Raw genomic sequence first — 17610 nt, 5'->3', positions numbered from 1 at the left:
ATTTCTGTTAAAATGTCTTACGGATTTATTGGACAGCCTTGCATAGGTCAGACATGCGCAATAAATTGCCGACCAGCATATATTATAAATGCGCTCACTGTTCAAAATTTCTTTAAGATTTTTCTTCGCGAAAGAAGTCTCTTATTCTCACCGAGGACATGTTTGTTTCATCAAAAATACACTAAAACAGTAGTATTAGGAAATGTTTTACGGTTTAATTCTCTGATGCAAAGCTGAATTCTCAACATCCAACCTACAGTGTCTTGCGGTCTAATATGCTGCTTTGCTGCTCAAGAAAAATGCGTCATTATTATCAGTGTTGAAAACAGTGAAAACTTTTTTTGGAAGCAGTGATGCATTTTTTTATTTTATTTGAAATTAATGTTTTGTAACATTTTAAAAGCTCCACTGTTGCTTTTTACCAATCACTAGGTTGCATTCACATGAACCGCGTTTTTGCATTTGGTCTTGGACTTTGAAAATTGTTGGTATGTTTTGGCTTTATAGGTGTTCTCGAACACAATAGCGTGTCTTGTACGTAATTATGATACAGTATAGTGTGTGAATATTAAATGCACACATTACTTTATAATCTTCTGGGAGTGTCCACTTTTTAAAAAAAATGTAAAAGAACAATGTTAATTTACTACAGATGGTAAGTTGGACCTGTTCGTCGAACATAACATAATTATTACTAATGTACAAGCCTTTCAACGTTAGATTGAATGTATATGATCTCAAAAAAGAAAAAGCCTTACTAGGAAGCATTGAATCATAAGCTGATGATTTGGCATGTGAATGCATCTGGTTTGCATTGAGGGAGGACACGCAAACATTTACTCGATTACGCTCGGCATCATGAGCGTGGAATGTGATACAGCGACATGCTGTCACATCATCTTCATTAAAAATACATGAGCTGTAGTTGCAGACGAATCATGTTTTCTCAATCTGTGTGACATGCTTCTGTGCCGAGGTCCCAAGATGGAATTATAAAGCCTAGGAACCATCACACCACAGAATCTACCGTCACTGTGTCAATTGTAACAGTTTTTTTTTTGTTTGATAGATGAATGACTTTATCCCTAAGTGGCATTATGCAAACACTCATAGTGCACTTCAACTGTCGTTTCTGTTTTGATGGCAGCCAGTTATCAGAAGTGAGGTGTTTTCAGTTATTTAATGCTCTCTTGTTTGCTAACGTTGCAGTGCTTTTCCTTTGAAACACTGTCCTGTCTCACAGTCATTATTGAATAAGCGTGAAATGAATTCTCTCTTTTACAGCCAAGGTCGGCATTTGGATTTACATTTGAAGTATCAAATGCAAAAGCTTTTCAATTTGTGTGGGAAAGAATCGCGAGAATAGAGAAGCGCTTGTTCTTTAATGTTTCAGAATGTGCCGTTTTGTTTAATGGCGTTTGCTGAAATTTTAGAATTTGGAATTCAGAGCATGGAATGTCTTGGCGTCGGAATGAGAAAGTGCGTCAAATTCTGCGTGCAATTCGGACAGTAACTGAGTTACCAAGTAGAACGCAACAATAGGCCGTAATTAAGCATTCCGCACATAGCAGCCGCATGCTTGCAGAAGGTCAGGGGCGCTCTGGGTCAAATCTGGCCGGTTTTCACCCTCTGCCCATCCCCATGTGTCCCATCAATCTGGGATAAAGCACATTGTTTAAAGGGGAATCTTGAACTTGCAAACTTAAGAAACATTACTTAAGCAGCAAATCTGCATATTAGAATGATTTCTGAAGAATCGCATTAATTTTGTTTTAAATATACACATATAAAAAGCTAGAATTGCTAAAATATTTCACAATATTGTTTTATTTCTGATCAAATAAATGCAGCATTGGTAAGCAGAGATTTTTTTTTCCTGTCAGTAATGGCACACATTGAAGTCAGAATAAAGAATCAAAATTGATAATTAATGATTATATATTGTTAATAGCCTACTAGGATGAATTGTAATTTCACGCTCGACTAAGTTTCAATGCTGTCACATGCAGGTTTCTCATTTCCTGATAGTTTGGTCGTGATTGGACCTACCTTAGGGCTCTTGAAAAACTGTTTTGCAATATGAGCATGATGACATGCTTATAAGCACTTACAGTAAACCTTTCATTAAGGCAGACTTAGCTCTGATGAAACCAGGTGCCATAACATTATGAAAGCCATTGATATGGAAATGCTTCCTCACAGCTCAGGAGTCTTGATTATGTAACTGCTGGTGGAAGCATCTATACAAATGCTTCGGGAAATGCTTTTGAATTTTTTTTCAGCCAGGTTAAAAACAGTCATTGTGTAACGTGGAATGCCTTTTAATAATAACCCTGTACGGTGAGAGCATAGATCATTGTGTTGTATTTGAACGCTTATGAATGAAGTTCATAGACTATCTCACAATAGGAGGACTCACCATCATAGATTTTCGTAGCAGCCATTATCAAACATGTAGTTTCAATTCGAGATATGCAAAGCTGCATATATCTTCGAAATCAACCAATCGCTGGATTTCCTGAATGGCTTATCAGGTAATCGCTCTTAAGGAAGCCCTATACAATAGGCTAGATTTTGATTAAATGATTCTTAGGTAGCCGTTATAACTTGCATTCGAACAATACAATGGGATAGAATAGAATGCATGGGTGTCAGCAGATTTACTATTTTTGTATTCATACAATATCTTTGTCTTGCAATGTTTGTGATTGGAAGTTGGAAGTTTAAAAACAGCTTGGGGTGCATAGCCAAGACATCAATCTGAAGGCGGCTAAAAATAGCCTTTGTGAATGCTTTAAAAAGTGGCACGAAGCGGAGATTCTCTGCTTACTGGAGATATAACATGTCTCATTTGGATATTCAGAGGCTCCAAAGCATGCATAATTATGTCATTTTGACAACATTGAGTCGTCAGAGAAATAGTGCATTTCGTTCTTCTGAGTCGAACAGGAACAAATATTGGCACTTAGTCCCACCCCCGTTTGGTTCAGATTGGTTCAAACTGTCCCATATTCAACCAATAAACACAGGTTTTTGGCATTTTAAACCATCGTTTAGGACTGAACAAGTGCAAAGTGAAAGTAAAGTAGCTGCACAGTTTGTGTTCATTATTCATACTCTGATTGAAAATATATTGCTCTGGAAAAAAGTATTTTTACTGTGACTTCTGCTTTATTTTGATATTATGTAACACCGTTTCCATTATCTTTCTACCTAAATGTTTTTGGACACATCTATATTGTTAGTAAAGTAAATAGACCTAGATTTTGCTAAAAAGCACCTACAATGATACCGTAACACACCCAGATGCAACTTTCTAATGAAAAACTTCAGGAGTTTCTGTTTGATTACATAGTAAATGTTGCTTGTATTCTTTTTTTAATTCTGATGATTCATTCTTGTAAAAAACTGAAGGAAAATTTAGAAGTTAAATTAGCTAGACTTAAACCTCAGGTTCTACTGTTTATTATAATATGATGATACGTATGACACTTAATGCTGACTGCAAGAATAGGTTTGGAAAAACAAAGAAAAGTGCACACGTGTCACGTGTACATACTTTATCGAACAGACTAACTCTGCTGTGTTCTAACAAATTTGCATATGCTTAGAACGATGGAACTGTGAACCGTCAACATTTCACATCTTGCTCTTGGGAACTGTTAATGTTTTTACTGTTGTTTTAAGTGGCATTTAAGACGATATTGCATTTCAGTCCTCCCATTAGAACGACCCCAGCAGACCTTGGTTTCCCACTTGAGACCTGATGATATATGACTTGGAAATACCAAACCTGTCATTGAACTAATCGCTGGGTGTGCACAGGAAGCCAGTCAGAGCTTCGGCTCTCTAAGAGGCTCGAGGAATCTTAATCCTAATTACCCAGCTTGACAGCCACAGCCTGAGAAATACTTTCCTGCCATCTTACGTCAACGCAGAATAAAATCAGCTGCAGCCCTGAGACTTCATTATTATTATATCACTCAAATATGTTAAATAGGTTTGCAGCAAAGCCATTTCTTATTTATAGACTTTGCGAATTGAGCCGGTACAGTTTTGTTGACATAGTAAACATACCACTTTATTTTGATTGCATGGGTTCTTTGCTGATGTTTACAGTCAACTTATCGTTGGAGCTTGTTGTGGCTGACGTAACCTGGTGGTGAAACATCTGAGCTGTAACCAAACGATTGTAGGCTCAAATCCTGATCAACTGCCTTGTTCTTGAGCAAGACATTTAAGGTCACGTTACTCCAGGGACACTGACGTTTCGCTGGCTAAAAATATCATCTCAGTGAGTAGTAATTAACGGTCTTGCGAACGTGCTTGCTAACCAATCCGGTGTTGTCACAGGAGCAAAATGAATAAATTTTTTCGTAATAATATATATTCAGTGTTTCCCATGCATTTATTTATTTGCATTTCCACTAATGCACCGAACCCTGTCCGACCAATTCATCTCCTCAAGTGTCTGGAGTGCGTAAAGTAGGCAATTGAATGTAGTTAGAACGGAAGGCGGGTTTGTAACTCTGGGTCTCGCCTGCCCTTGTGTAGTGTTTTATCTTTTAACCTCAATTAGAGAATGGTGGGACATTCAGGGAAATAATTGTAATTACGAGCGGGAATGAGTACCGCCGTGTCAAGTATTATCGGAGAGCTTCAGTTTGAATTCGGTCTCAAGGGTAAGGACTTTTTTTGTGTTATTGAATTATGTGAGGAAGAGGTTTTCGCTCTGTGATAATTCATCACAAAGGTCTAAAGCGTGTGTGTTTGAATGCATGCAAAATGGAAACGTGCATTTGCAATTGTTGCATGCTTTCTTTTCAAAATGACCTGCAAAAAAGGATATGAATAATTGGTTTAAACCAGCAATTGCTTACTTGTCTGAAAGCGTAGGCCAATGCCATCGTGATTTCTGTTCATGGGACATGTGGGAAACTTCCTTGACGTTTCTCCTGTCTCTAGTTGTTATTGTCATCCCGGACTAGCGCTTGGGTGCTGAACTACAGGAGTGATTTGGAGTTGAAAGAAATGCTGTGCTTTCTTGGGCAGTTTATTTTGTAAAGGTGTGTTTGTGATACAACAAGTTCTGGCGGTGTGGTTAGGGTGAGGATGGATACTGAACATTATAGACCTGGATGAGGGAGTGTACTTGGTGTGCTAATAGTCAGCGATTTCCCTTAAAATCACTCAATAATGTGAGAGATGGTTAGTGTCTTTATTGTGGATGAATCATCATACATATTTTTGAAACAAGACTCCTGTCGATACTGTATTTATTAAAAAACAAACAAAAAAGGGTAATATTCTGAAGCATGATTACAATTTAATTAGTTTTTACTATTTTAATAGATTTCAAAATGGTCGATTTACTTTTTCATTTGATAGCAAACATTTTCATCTGCATTTTTTTTTTTTTTTTTTAATGTTTTGATGGATAGAAAATCCAAAGAACAGCAGTTATTTAAAACGGATATAATAAAAAAAATAGTCTTTTAATGATGCTTTTGAACAATTTAATGCATGTTTAATGCAAACAAAAAAGCTATTAATTAAAAAAACAGTTTTTATTTTTACTTTATTGCCATGAATCCTCTGGTACTGAAATTGCTTTTAGAAAATAAAATAACACGTACAATAGCAAATATCATACTTCTCAAAGATAAACTTTAGAGAAATGTAATTTTCTTCCAACCGAATAGTAGCTTTCTTTTGAAGACGTCTAGCCTCTGTTTGCATTTTATATGAAAAGCACAGATCTGTCAGTCTGAGCCACCCGGTGGGATGACAGTAACACCCAAGTACCTGTCAGAATATAACAACAACTCCCGTCTCATCTAAATTGTATTCGTTCTGTAATAATTAGGTCATATACGACAGGCACAATAAATACAAACCGTCACAGTGGTTGTTGTTGTTGTTTCCCTCGGCTGCACGAATGATGCATGTCTTGTGGTAATGCAGACTGTCAGACATAAATAAAGGGGGAATTTCTGAGAGCAGAAGTGGGTAATTCAGGAGAAGAGGGCCTTTCTTACCCTCTACAGTGCGTCATTTCTGGACTGGTGAGCTTCAAAAGCCGAGAGGGCGAATAAGATGCTCATTGTGCGATCGTGAGCGGGATGAATAGCTATTGAAAGCAGGCCGAGGTGATGTTGGGGGCGGGACGCACTTATGCAGAGCGATAGTCATGAAATGGTGGTCGTATCTGTTGCCGTAGAGCTTCTGAAGGCCAAGCTGAGAACTTTAGACCACCTTATTCAGCAATAAGACAATAAACTGCGCAAAATAGTGAGTGGTGTGCTAGATCTAAAGGCCTTCGTTTATAGCTCCCAAAAGGATTTGTTTCTCACCGATGCTATACCATTAAAACAGTCCATCAATAAACACAAAAGCTTTCTTGGCTGCCGCTTCCTTCTAATTTCTTTAAGATGCTCCTTTTTCATCCCGGAGGTGAAATTAGGACTCCCTCACAACTTGGACTCAGCTTAAATGTAGGCTTTTTGTCCTGTACTAGGCATTGCTTTATTTATGATGGTCTTTTCTCTGCGTGTCATGTTTTTCAGAATGAATCTCGTGTTCTTCGTGTCAAGGTCATTGCTGGCATTGATCTGGCGAAGAAGGACATCATTGGTGCCAGGTAAGAAAGAATCAAAAGATGCGTCCGGAGAGGTGGCGAACTGTCGCACCTGTTCGGTCTGTTCGCTCGTTCATTAGCAAATGCAAATGTTGGAACCGTATGGATGTGTGTGTGTGTGTGTGTGTGTCCGTGTGTGTGAATGTGTTTGTGTATTTCCTCCTTTATTTATGTGGCTGAATAAGTGAGCTGCACTCTGTGAGTCTTTCTCTCAATTTAGACAATAGACTTATCCAAACAAATGATCAGTCTGCCAGGAAAGGAGCACAAAGGGAAAATGCTTGGCTGATCTCATTTGTGCAATGCTGCAGGTTCTATTTATTTAACTTTGAAGTTCTCCGGTTTTAAAGTCAGAGGTCAGCGAGTGCATAAATTACTCACGGTGTCATTTCTGGTCATATCAAATGAATCCGTGTACATTTGACGGGTGTTAGAATAGATTGCATAAAGCTGACCTTTTACTGAAATTGTAGCAGTTAATTTTAATTGCAATGATATTTCAAAATTTTTGTTTTCAAAGTTTGGATATCATGAACCACGAAACGAATCAATTTCTTTAGTTCTTTTAACAATAACTTAAAATGTGTACCTAATTTTAACTTTTAAAACTAAATGAAACAATTTTTTGTATTTTTGTAATTTAAGTAAATTACATTTTTATTATTATTATTATTATTATTATTATTATTATTATTATTTTCAGTTTTTTCTGAAACAACCTTCGAGAAATTGCTATTAAAGGAAGCACAAGTAACACTTTGAATTAAACATTAAATTCTGAATTAAAAATACAATATGATGCACAAATTCTTTTTCACAAAAAAAGTCCTTTTTTTTTTTTTTTTTTTTTTTTTTTTTTTAAATGTAAGAATATAAATAAGAAATGTTTTGTAGTAATATATACAAAATGTTTGCACAACAAAAAACTACAGCAAAAGGACATCCATACATGCAGGTATTAGGCAATCATCAGCTAAAACCGTTTACAGTTATGGCCCTGGAAATGCCTGACAATGTAATTTGTCCATGACTATCATTTATCAGACACCATTGGTTAGCTAATAAATAACACGAGTTAAGTTAAAAAATGATTACCACTTACGATTACAGCTGTCCAAAATGCAGTGTCATTTTACTATGGCTCTTAATATTTTTTTATGGGAATTTTCACATTCCTACTTTGGATATTTGCAAGTTTTGCTTATACCATATAATTGTAATACACTTGCAGATCAAGGATCTTCAGCAGCTTCAGGACTTGTAAGAGGAAGGTTTGGTATCAAATTAACCTTTGATACCAAACCATTTAAATTGGTAAAAGGTTTAACAATTGACGCCTTTTAAGAGTTGAACTTCAACTTCAAAGTGGAGGTGTCTTGGCCCTCTGTAACCTGTAATGACTACACCACTCAGATAAATACAGCCTTATCTGCTTTTCCCTACTCTTGCATAATAGACTTATATTTGTTATTCTGCTTAACTGACCAGAGTATCTCTCTCTCCTTTTTCTCTCTCTCTCTCTCTCTCTCTCTCTCTCTCTCTCTCTCACAGCTAGTTACCCCATTCAGCCCAAGACAAAAAAAATGCCAGTCAATTATTAGCTCTTTTATTTGTGAGGTTTAATGTGGGCTATTCAGAATGGATTCTATGCGGTTATATAGCTATGAAACATAAAAAGCTAGAAGATTGAGTTTTTAGCAGTATTATTTGTAGCACATATGCATTACTGATTTTTTTGATAGGAGTCTCTTATAGTGTATATATATATATATATATATATATATATTTAAAATATTGCTGTCAAACGATTAATCACATCCAAAATAAATTTCTGTTTACATATTTACATATTATGTATGTGTGCATGTGCATATATTTCAGAAAAATGTAGTTTGTATTAGATATTTACTTCTAATATAATTTTCACGAATATAAATATAAGCATGTAAATATTAATGAAATATATATGCTGTATGTGTGTATTTATCTATACGTAATAAACAAGGCTTGACTTTCATACCCGGCAAATGCGGCTGGGTTTCAGCTGCGGCTGGTACCACACTCAATCCCACTAGCCACTCTGGCGGGTTGAATTTTATATACAGTAGAAGCCGACATTAATGCTTGTCTGAGAGTGAGAGTAGATTTTTTTTCGAAGGGGCAAGTGAAAGTGAAAATGCTAGCTAATTTGAAAAACCACTAGCCACTGTGATTATAAACCCTGATAACAAATACACACATCACATACATATATTATGAGAAAAATCTTTTTTTTGTATGCAATTAATTACAATTAATCATAAGGCAGGCATTAGCTGTGCTGTTTAATGTTCACATTTTATACATTTATAATTATTTTCCAGATTCTTTGATGAATAGAATGTTAAAAGAAAGAGCATTTATTTAAAATAGAAATATTTTGTAATGTCTCAAATGTCGCTTTGGATCAATGTCCTTAATGTTATATATAATAATAAATATAAATAAATCAAAGTTTTTGTCTGCGTTTGCTGTCCCCGGGGATGCAAAGTGAGGGCTCTCACAAATGTTAATCTTGGCTAGTTGTCAAAGTTTAGGCTACAACAAATTGGTGTACAATTTGATATTAGAACAATCTCTTTAAAATGAGTCGGTTCATTCAGCGGCCGTCTTGGCAACACCACCGGACAGCTGTTTTCTTAGAATGTGTGTATAGTAAGCGTTGTGCTGTGGAAACTTTTGCGCGCGCACATTTGCTGCTGCCGTAGGGTTAGGAGAGTTTTGTAACACGTCTAGATTAAACGAAACAGGCCATGCTTCTATCAAAAAGGCGACTGGTTCTTGTTACTGAAAAGAGGAACTTCCCTTCTGTCATATACAGGGTCGATCTCTCCGTCTCTCCGGTTAATTTTCTCTGTCTCCTCTTATTAACCTACGCTGTCACCAAAAAAGCTTTGAAAATAAACATTAAACAGCACATTTGCTGTTGCAAGCCAGTTTTAGATTGAAACGGGAGGAAAGCGGTGTGTAGAATGGCTTGTATTTGCCTTACTCATTTCTCTTTCTTTCAGTCTCTCTTGCTCCTGTGGTGTAGACGTCACAGCTCCTTCTGTTCGAACTGTGATGATCTACTGTAGGCTCCATCAGACCTGTCTGCTCCAATCACAGTGTCCTGCAGTGTCTGTGTGTGTGTGTGTGAGAGAGAGAGAGAGCTTACCTGTCAGCATGAGTGTTTGCATATCCCACAATCCTACTGGCCACATTCTAATGCCATCGGTGTCTCCTCTTAAGGCAGATTGCTTGACTGCACGAGTCTGTACCCGAGTCTGGCGTGTTTGGTTCATAACTAGCATGGTACATCTGTGCTAATTAAAGCAAAAGATGTGCAGCTGAGCAAATGGATGCCACAAGGCACCATCACAGATGTCTGAACGGAGAGAATGAGGAGGATTTGATAGGACAAAATCTGAATGCTTCACACAGAGCGTCTCCCTTATTTTCTACATCCTTTGACCTAGATGACTCCCTTATGTAATGAAAAGGAAAATATACGTCACAAAACCATTTTTTAAGTCATCTTTTGTTTGTATTTAAGATGATTTATATATATATCATTTAACATAAATGCACATAGCACAACATCACTGTAGGTTTAAAACATTTCTTAACAATAAGTGAGTCATTTTTGAAGATTTTTGGCTATGCTGAAATCAGTGCATGAGAGAGCCTCCCCTCTGTAAATGATAAGCTGACCTCTTATCATAGAAAAAAAAATTCTAGAAAGGAAAAGAGCATGATATCCGTTCTGTTTCAGATTTAAATGTGATATGAAACATATTGCTTCAATTTCGTCTTGGAAGAAGGCTCTGCAGAAAAGCGAGTCCTGTTCTTTTTTTATTTGGGAGGAAAAAGTCAGTAAAGAGCTAAGAATAAATGCTTTTACTTAATTGTGTATTTTATTGCCAGTAAAGAGCTAAAAATGTAATCTTTCATAGCATTGTATTATTTTTCAATTTAATTTCATTTTAGATTTTATTTTTCAATGTATTTTTATTTTATTGTATTTTTCTTGCTCTAATGTGAGCAGAACAGATTATGTGGTAGCAAATAAAAATACGGTCTTATTTGGCTTGGGATTCTTTTATACTTATATTTGTTTTAGTAATATTTAGTTAATCTTTGTTGTTATCCAAGTGCCATCAAGTATAGTTCTCAAACCTTGTTGTCATTCGACAGCAGATTGCTATCAGCCTTAAGTCCTTGAAAAATGTCAATGAAGCTGCAGTTTTTGCACATGCAGTCGATAATCCTGTTCACCTTTTAGTTTACTCGAATCAGCTGAGATCAGTGATTTGAGAGCGTACTCCGTACTCCTTTTTCGATTTGTAATTTCCTCTGTTTTCCCCTCTCATTTAAGCTTTTTGCACACAATCAAGTACCGAGCCAAGTCCCCTGTGACAAAGTCACCCATCTCTATGGCAACGGTGCGCACTGTTAGTGTCCCTATGACACCTGAGCGGCTCCGTGGCCTTTAACACGAGAAAATGGGACAGTGATTTGGGCGTCTGGGGTTTCTCTAGTGCCGGCCAAGAGAATCAAAGATCCAAGAAATTCCAAAGCGCACACATTTTTCCGACTCTTGCCTCTGTCTTCAGGCTATTCTCAGAATGATTTAGCCATTTTTGCAAGTCGCTTTATAAGTTTTTATATTCATACTTTACTTTTACATCTGCACACACAAATGCGTCACTCATCACTTTTTTTTGATCTCCTCCTGGAAATGACATTTCCGTTTATAGCCGGAGAATATCCATCTGTTCAAAATTCGTAATATGTTTACAAAGGCGAGAACATCCAGTCTCCAAAGCGGTATATTGTTTTGTCCTAATCAAGAAAGGCCGAAACATTCAATTAGAGGTGACGGGAAATCCAGACACTGCAATTAAAAACCAGAGAAGGCCGTTTTCAGCCGCACAGAAAGACTAAAGAAACGGAAAGGAAGCTAAATAACCGTTCCAGAAGCCGGTGAATGAAAAAATGCTGATCTTGACTTTCAGGCTAAAACTTAATTTGCATATTTTCACAAATTAAAAAAAAAAAGCGCATGCTGCCGGTGAAGCTAAATGATACAGTTTTGAGAAGCAAATCAGCTTAAGTGTCAATATTTTGTCCCATGCTACATCGTTTAATTGGACAGTTTGAGACCGGAAATTGGAATTTGACCAAACTGTTGTGTTTTCACCCCTAACACGTGCAAAAAAAAAAAAACGAACGGATCTTGTTATCTGTATATGTGAGACCATGTTGTGGTGGATGTAGGGGAAAGGTGTGGGTTAGTATTATAAACCAGCATGAAAACACACACTAGACCCTTACAGAGAGTAAAGCACCTGGGATTCAGTCAAATCAGCAGTTCCTAGTAGCACAGCCTGCTGTATTTGCTTTTTCCATTTTAAGTTTTCTGTGAATTTAGTAAAATTCCGTTGAGACCATGATGACTTTTTTCCTTGAACTTTGTGTTTGTTGTTATGAAAGTCTTCTCGTCTCCATGTCAGTGTAATCTCTTTAAGGTTTCAGGTGTAAAATCCCTCATGGAAACATAGGGTGCGACTCATTCAGCTCCCTTGTTCAGCAGTCAGGGCCTGTCTCAAGTGCGAAAGACTTCCAGTGGACTGGAGCGTTCGCTCCCTGAAAAATCCCACAATGCACTGCAAATTCTAGGGAGCTGGGCTCGAGGCTTGCTGTTTACAATAGTACCATTCCCACACTGTTGTTTTGATTTTTATATATTTTTTTTATATTATCATTTAGTTAGTTCAGTTAACGCACTGCTAAATTCGGCACGATCAGATTTAATTTATTAAGTGAGAAGATGAGACAAGATTTAGTTCCAAAATGAAATGCAAATTTAACTGTGAATTTTTTTTGTTTTGTTTATATAATATTAATTTGTGCTGTTCTACAAACACACAATGAAAGCACATTCATAAATGTTTTCTCATTATGTAATTTGTACAGCCTCTTAAAGGGGTCATATGGCGTTGCTAAAAACAACATTATTTTGTGTATTTGTTAATGCAGTGTGTTTATGTGGTTGAAGTTTCAAAAAACAGGTTATTTTCAAACACATTATTATTTGCAAAAACTTGTATTACGACCATCAGTCATATTCTGTAAGATTCATATTTTGCGATCCTGCATGAATCGTGTCTTTGTAAGTTTCTTAAACAACTTTTCCAAATAAGAAAGGGACCGAATGTGCATCTGACCTAACGTTCGATTTAAATCACGCATTGTGTGTTTAATTGTTCCTGTTTGGTAAACTAATGAGTCCTGCTGTGCTAATCTTTAATTTCTTAATGGTTTCCTTTCTTTGTCTCCCTCCCGTTTCCTGACTACGTTTCCAACTTTCCTCACCCTTTGCTCTTAGTATTAGTCGAGCTGGTTTGGGAAATGCAGATGCTGGAAATCTGCAAAATCACTGCTAATAATAATTCATAAATTTTGCTTGTGCTTTTGCATTTGTAATCTGACGATCTTCCTATTAATGCTCGTACAAAAAAGGCAATATTTCATACTTGTAGTATGTTTTTATCTAGATTGTGTACAGAAATTATTTTATTGCAGTGTGAAATCAGGATTAAAATATACCAAACAAGGTGTGTGTGTGTGTGTGTGTGTGTGGGTGTGTGAATCAATGATTATCGTTGTAGCTTATCTCTTTTTCAGAATAATTTTTCCATACCCAAGATGTAACATTTGTATTACTTGTATTTAATCGCCTGACCAGCCAGAAGTAAATTTTATTTTACAAGATGAGAAATAAATGATCTATCAGTATTGTAAAAATATGAATTGACTGTTTTATAAATGCATTTAATGTATATATAATGTTTTTATAGTTTTTGATTGTATAAAATTTTTTTTAATTCAAAATGCTTTGCATTTTGTCTCTTTATTTCCTATTAGTGATCCATACGTCAAACTCTCCCTGTATGTCGCTGATGAAAACCGCGAGCTTGCCTTAGTACAAACGAAAACCATCAAAAAGGTGAGTTTTATTCACACTCAGTGGCTTGTTAGTGAAAGTGAAGTTTTAGTTTGTTTCTGAATGATTTTAGGAAAACCGAATGTAATGAAGTGATGAGATCAACAGGTTAAAGATTGTTGTTAAAGATGTTAAAGCCACTGCCACTAGGAGGAGTACTTCCATAGACACAACAGTTTTTACAATTTTAGTAATTCAGGACCTTTTGAATGTATACAGGCTGCTTAAAATTATATTTTATTTGCTAAATTGTTGTGTGAACTGTGAAAATGGTGTTTTTTATAGAAACAATGTCAGTCATTATGGTTTTAAAATATATTTTTTCTTTTTATGAAATAGATTTACTGTTATACCTTGTCTCACGACATTCACGCTTGTGTTCTTGTGGAGGAATGTATCTATAGTGACTGTAATGGAATACTAAATTATACCTCCCTATTTATCTATTTGTCCTTGGAATGCACACACAAGGAAATAAACAACGAGCCCCTGAGAAGTCACTTACGATAACGTCACCAGAAATTAGCAATTTAAATTAGGCTTGGTGTGACATTCATAGACCATCTTGAAGCCAGGTGCATGCTTTGTGTTGATGCAAATATACTATAGGCTATACAGATAATTCTTAAGAAAGATAAAAAAAGTTGCATGTTTTAATTGATGCATGTATAATATTTTTCTTTAGAAAATGTATGAGAGTGACTTTATATATTATATATATATATATATATATATATATATATATATATATATACACACACACACACATATATATATATATATATATATATATATATATATATATATATGAACTAAAAATGGAAATTGCATTGAGTTTATTAATCTTAATTTTACAATTTACTAATACATTATTACATATATATATATATAAATTATATAATACATTTTATATCTTAATGTTATTCAGTATACATTAACTAACAGTGAACAAACAAAATTAAGTATTGTTATAAATGCATTGTTCTTCCTACTACAGTTCTACCTCGGGAAGGCGATAAATTGATTTAGCAAGTCGGTTAGCATTTGGGGCCATTCAGTTCCATTAAGTCACTAATCAGTAAAGTCCTTAGTCTGGAATCTCCTGTGCTGTGACAGCAGACTCTTCTGGTTATTAATAGCTGACAATGCACCGCTGTGTGGAGCATAAGCCTCCTCGTTCCCCAGGTCTCAGTGTTGATGGATGCTTCAGATGTACTTCTTTGATAGACTAGTCTGGAAACTCAATGGCCTGTGGCACCTAACAGCAGAGCATCTTGTCACCATAAACAGAGATGTAGGTCTGTGTTTTGACCAGGCTTCTATTTAGAGTTTTTAACATACAGATAGAGCTCATAATAAGTATATAATAATATAATAAGGCTTATACGAAACATTTATTGCTAATGCACTTTCTACTTTTTTGTGTCAGTAAGTTTATTGCACTGATTATTGTTAAAGGAAATGTAAGACATAAAAACAAAACAGGCAAATTTTGAGTGATGTGGTCATTTTTACAAATGCCAAAAATTGCTAACATTTTTTTTTTTACCAGAATATAATTTTTATTTATTTATTTTTTTTTTTGCATTTTTTTGGGAATCGTTTTTAAAAACGGACACCTGAGCTGATTTATATAAATTCACGATTAAAAAAAATAGCGATTGACAGCAATTATACTTAAAATAGACACTTGTATATAACTGGGCCACATGCTTATTTTCAAAAGCCTGGTATTTTTTATCCTTATTTAGTTATGTGCTTTTGGTTTACAAAAGCATAGCTTGTGAGATGCCGGTTTAAACCATTTTTAACCACACAACTATGTTTACAGTAGGCAATTACCTATTGTAAAGCTTTGTGTAGACAAAGATAAATAAGGGTGAAGTTGAGTTGCAGGCCGTGAAAAGATTTTCTGTTAGTCAGGAGTTGACAACTGCATGACCCTCAACAGACACGGAGATGGATTGACTAGTGGCTGTTTGGCCTCGCATAAGAGGAAGTCAGCCTCGTCTAGGTTAAGCTTAAAGTGATGATTAGTTATCTAAGCTGGAACGTGAGAGATGCAGACTATGAAGAAAGTGGAAATGGAGGGAGATTATAGGATCTAGAATTGAGCGTTGTCGCCACAACACTGCTAAGAGAAACTATGTGGTTCGATAACAGAGCAACAGATAATGTTAGCGGGCCAAGTGCAGAGCCCTGTGGGACTAGTAGTCGTGGAAAGTCTGATGGATATGAAATAGGTTGAAAATTCACCTCCAACTGCCTTGATTTAGTTATTTACCAAGTAGGATAGAAAGCAGGCAAGCAGTTAACTGGCAGATGCAGCGGGCATGTCAGGAAGAATCAAATTGGAGGGAAGCGAATGCCCTGGCCATCGAAAGTGATTCAGTCGCTGCAAGGAGGTCTGATTTGCTGACTTCACACAATAAGGAGATGTGCAAAGACGTAATGTAATAAACCAGAGCCGGCGGGGTTGATTTTTGATCCCGAGTTTTGATTCAAAATACATATATTTTTTAACCATCATCACTCAAAACTCAACTTTTCCTTTAAAGTATCCTTTTGTAGGTTTTCTATATATTAAAAATGTTTAATTTTTACTTTTATATTGATGCATATTAATGTAAATGTAGTGAAGTAATGTCTCTTAAGCTTTTATATACTGCATGGTTAAAAGGCTGAAAAGTGAGACCGGCCAGTGCTTCGGTTAGACGTTACTTTGTATTGTTCTTGTATAATTTACACCTGGGTGTGCTTCCACGCTTTAATAACCCGAAGTATTTTCACAAGCTTTGGCACATGGTTCACAGACCAATAAATCAGATCTGTGTGTGCGAATCATATCAGTATATGCGTTTATGACCTGCCAATCAAGGAGTTCTTGAGCGAATAACATTTTAATGTGTTAGTGTAACTTCGAGACCAATCTGAGATTCGCAATGTAAAATGAATTAGACATATTTAAGATTCCATGCTATTTTGTGCTCGTATTTTGCTGGATTGCTGGTATGAGATTTAGTTTGGGTCAGTTCTGCTGACATAGTTCTGAAAACTTTAAGCTGAATGTTTTACTCAAATGTATGGATAAAATAACTAGGGCCGAACAGAAAGCATTTACTTGTTACCATTGCATATGTTTGTTGTATGTTGCGTTAAATGAATTAAGGTACTCCTCTGAGGGCATTTACATTAAACCGTCAATCAGTCTGCTATGTAGACTTAATGATTAAATTCTTCTTCCACTTAAAAAGATCAATAGCAGTCAAGGGCCGGTGCACTCTCTCTGTCTGAATGTCAGAATCCTCTCTCTCTCTCTCTCTCTCTCTCTCTCTCTCTCTCTCTCTCTGTCTCTCTCTGTCTCTCTCTCTCTCTCTCTCTCTCTCTCTCTCTCTCTCTCTCTCTCTCTCTCTTCTCTCTCTGTCTCTCTCTCTCTCTCTCTCTCTCTCTCTCTCTCTCTCTCTCTCTCTCTCTCTCTCTCTCTCTCTCTCTCTCTCTCTCTCTCTCTCTCTCTCTCTCTCTCTCTCTCTCTCTCTGAGCAACTTATATATATTAAAATATTGAATATTTTATTCAAGTAGACCAAATATTAGCAAAGTAATGTAAATTGAAATGTAAATTTCATAAAGGTAATGGCTTACTTGTCACTATTGTAGTTCAAAAATGTAAGGTACACTGCTGGTTTTCTTAAATTTCTTAGCAAGGAGGTCTCATGTTTTTCATTTAAAATTTAATTAATGTCTGCTTGAATTGAATTGATACATGAAATACTATGAAATAATGTAATATGTATATTTTATTTATTTTTTTAAACCTGTATCATTTTTTATATATATATATATATATATATATATATATATATATATATATATATATATATATATATATATATATATATATATACATACATTTTATGTAAACATTATACATAATTTGTAAATATATT

General features: G+C 35.7%; 1 protein-coding gene across 1 annotated transcript in view; it reads left to right on the top strand.

The window, feature by feature from the left end:
* The window catches only part of nedd4l (NEDD4 like E3 ubiquitin protein ligase), a 61579-nt gene that overhangs the window by 3026 nt on the left and 40943 nt on the right, over nt 1-17610 (top strand). The window contains 2 exon segments of the mRNA XM_043221004.1: nt 6567-6640; nt 13586-13667. Coding sequence (XP_043076939.1) covers nt 6567-6640; nt 13586-13667 — 156 coding nt within the window.

Source organism: Puntigrus tetrazona, chromosome 21 (assembly GCF_018831695.1).
Source record: "Puntigrus tetrazona isolate hp1 chromosome 21, ASM1883169v1, whole genome shotgun sequence".
Classification (NCBI taxonomy): domain Eukaryota; kingdom Metazoa; phylum Chordata; class Actinopteri; order Cypriniformes; family Cyprinidae; genus Puntigrus; species Puntigrus tetrazona.
The sequence above is the reverse complement of the archived record's forward strand: the minus strand, read 5'-3'. Positions and strand labels throughout refer to the sequence as shown.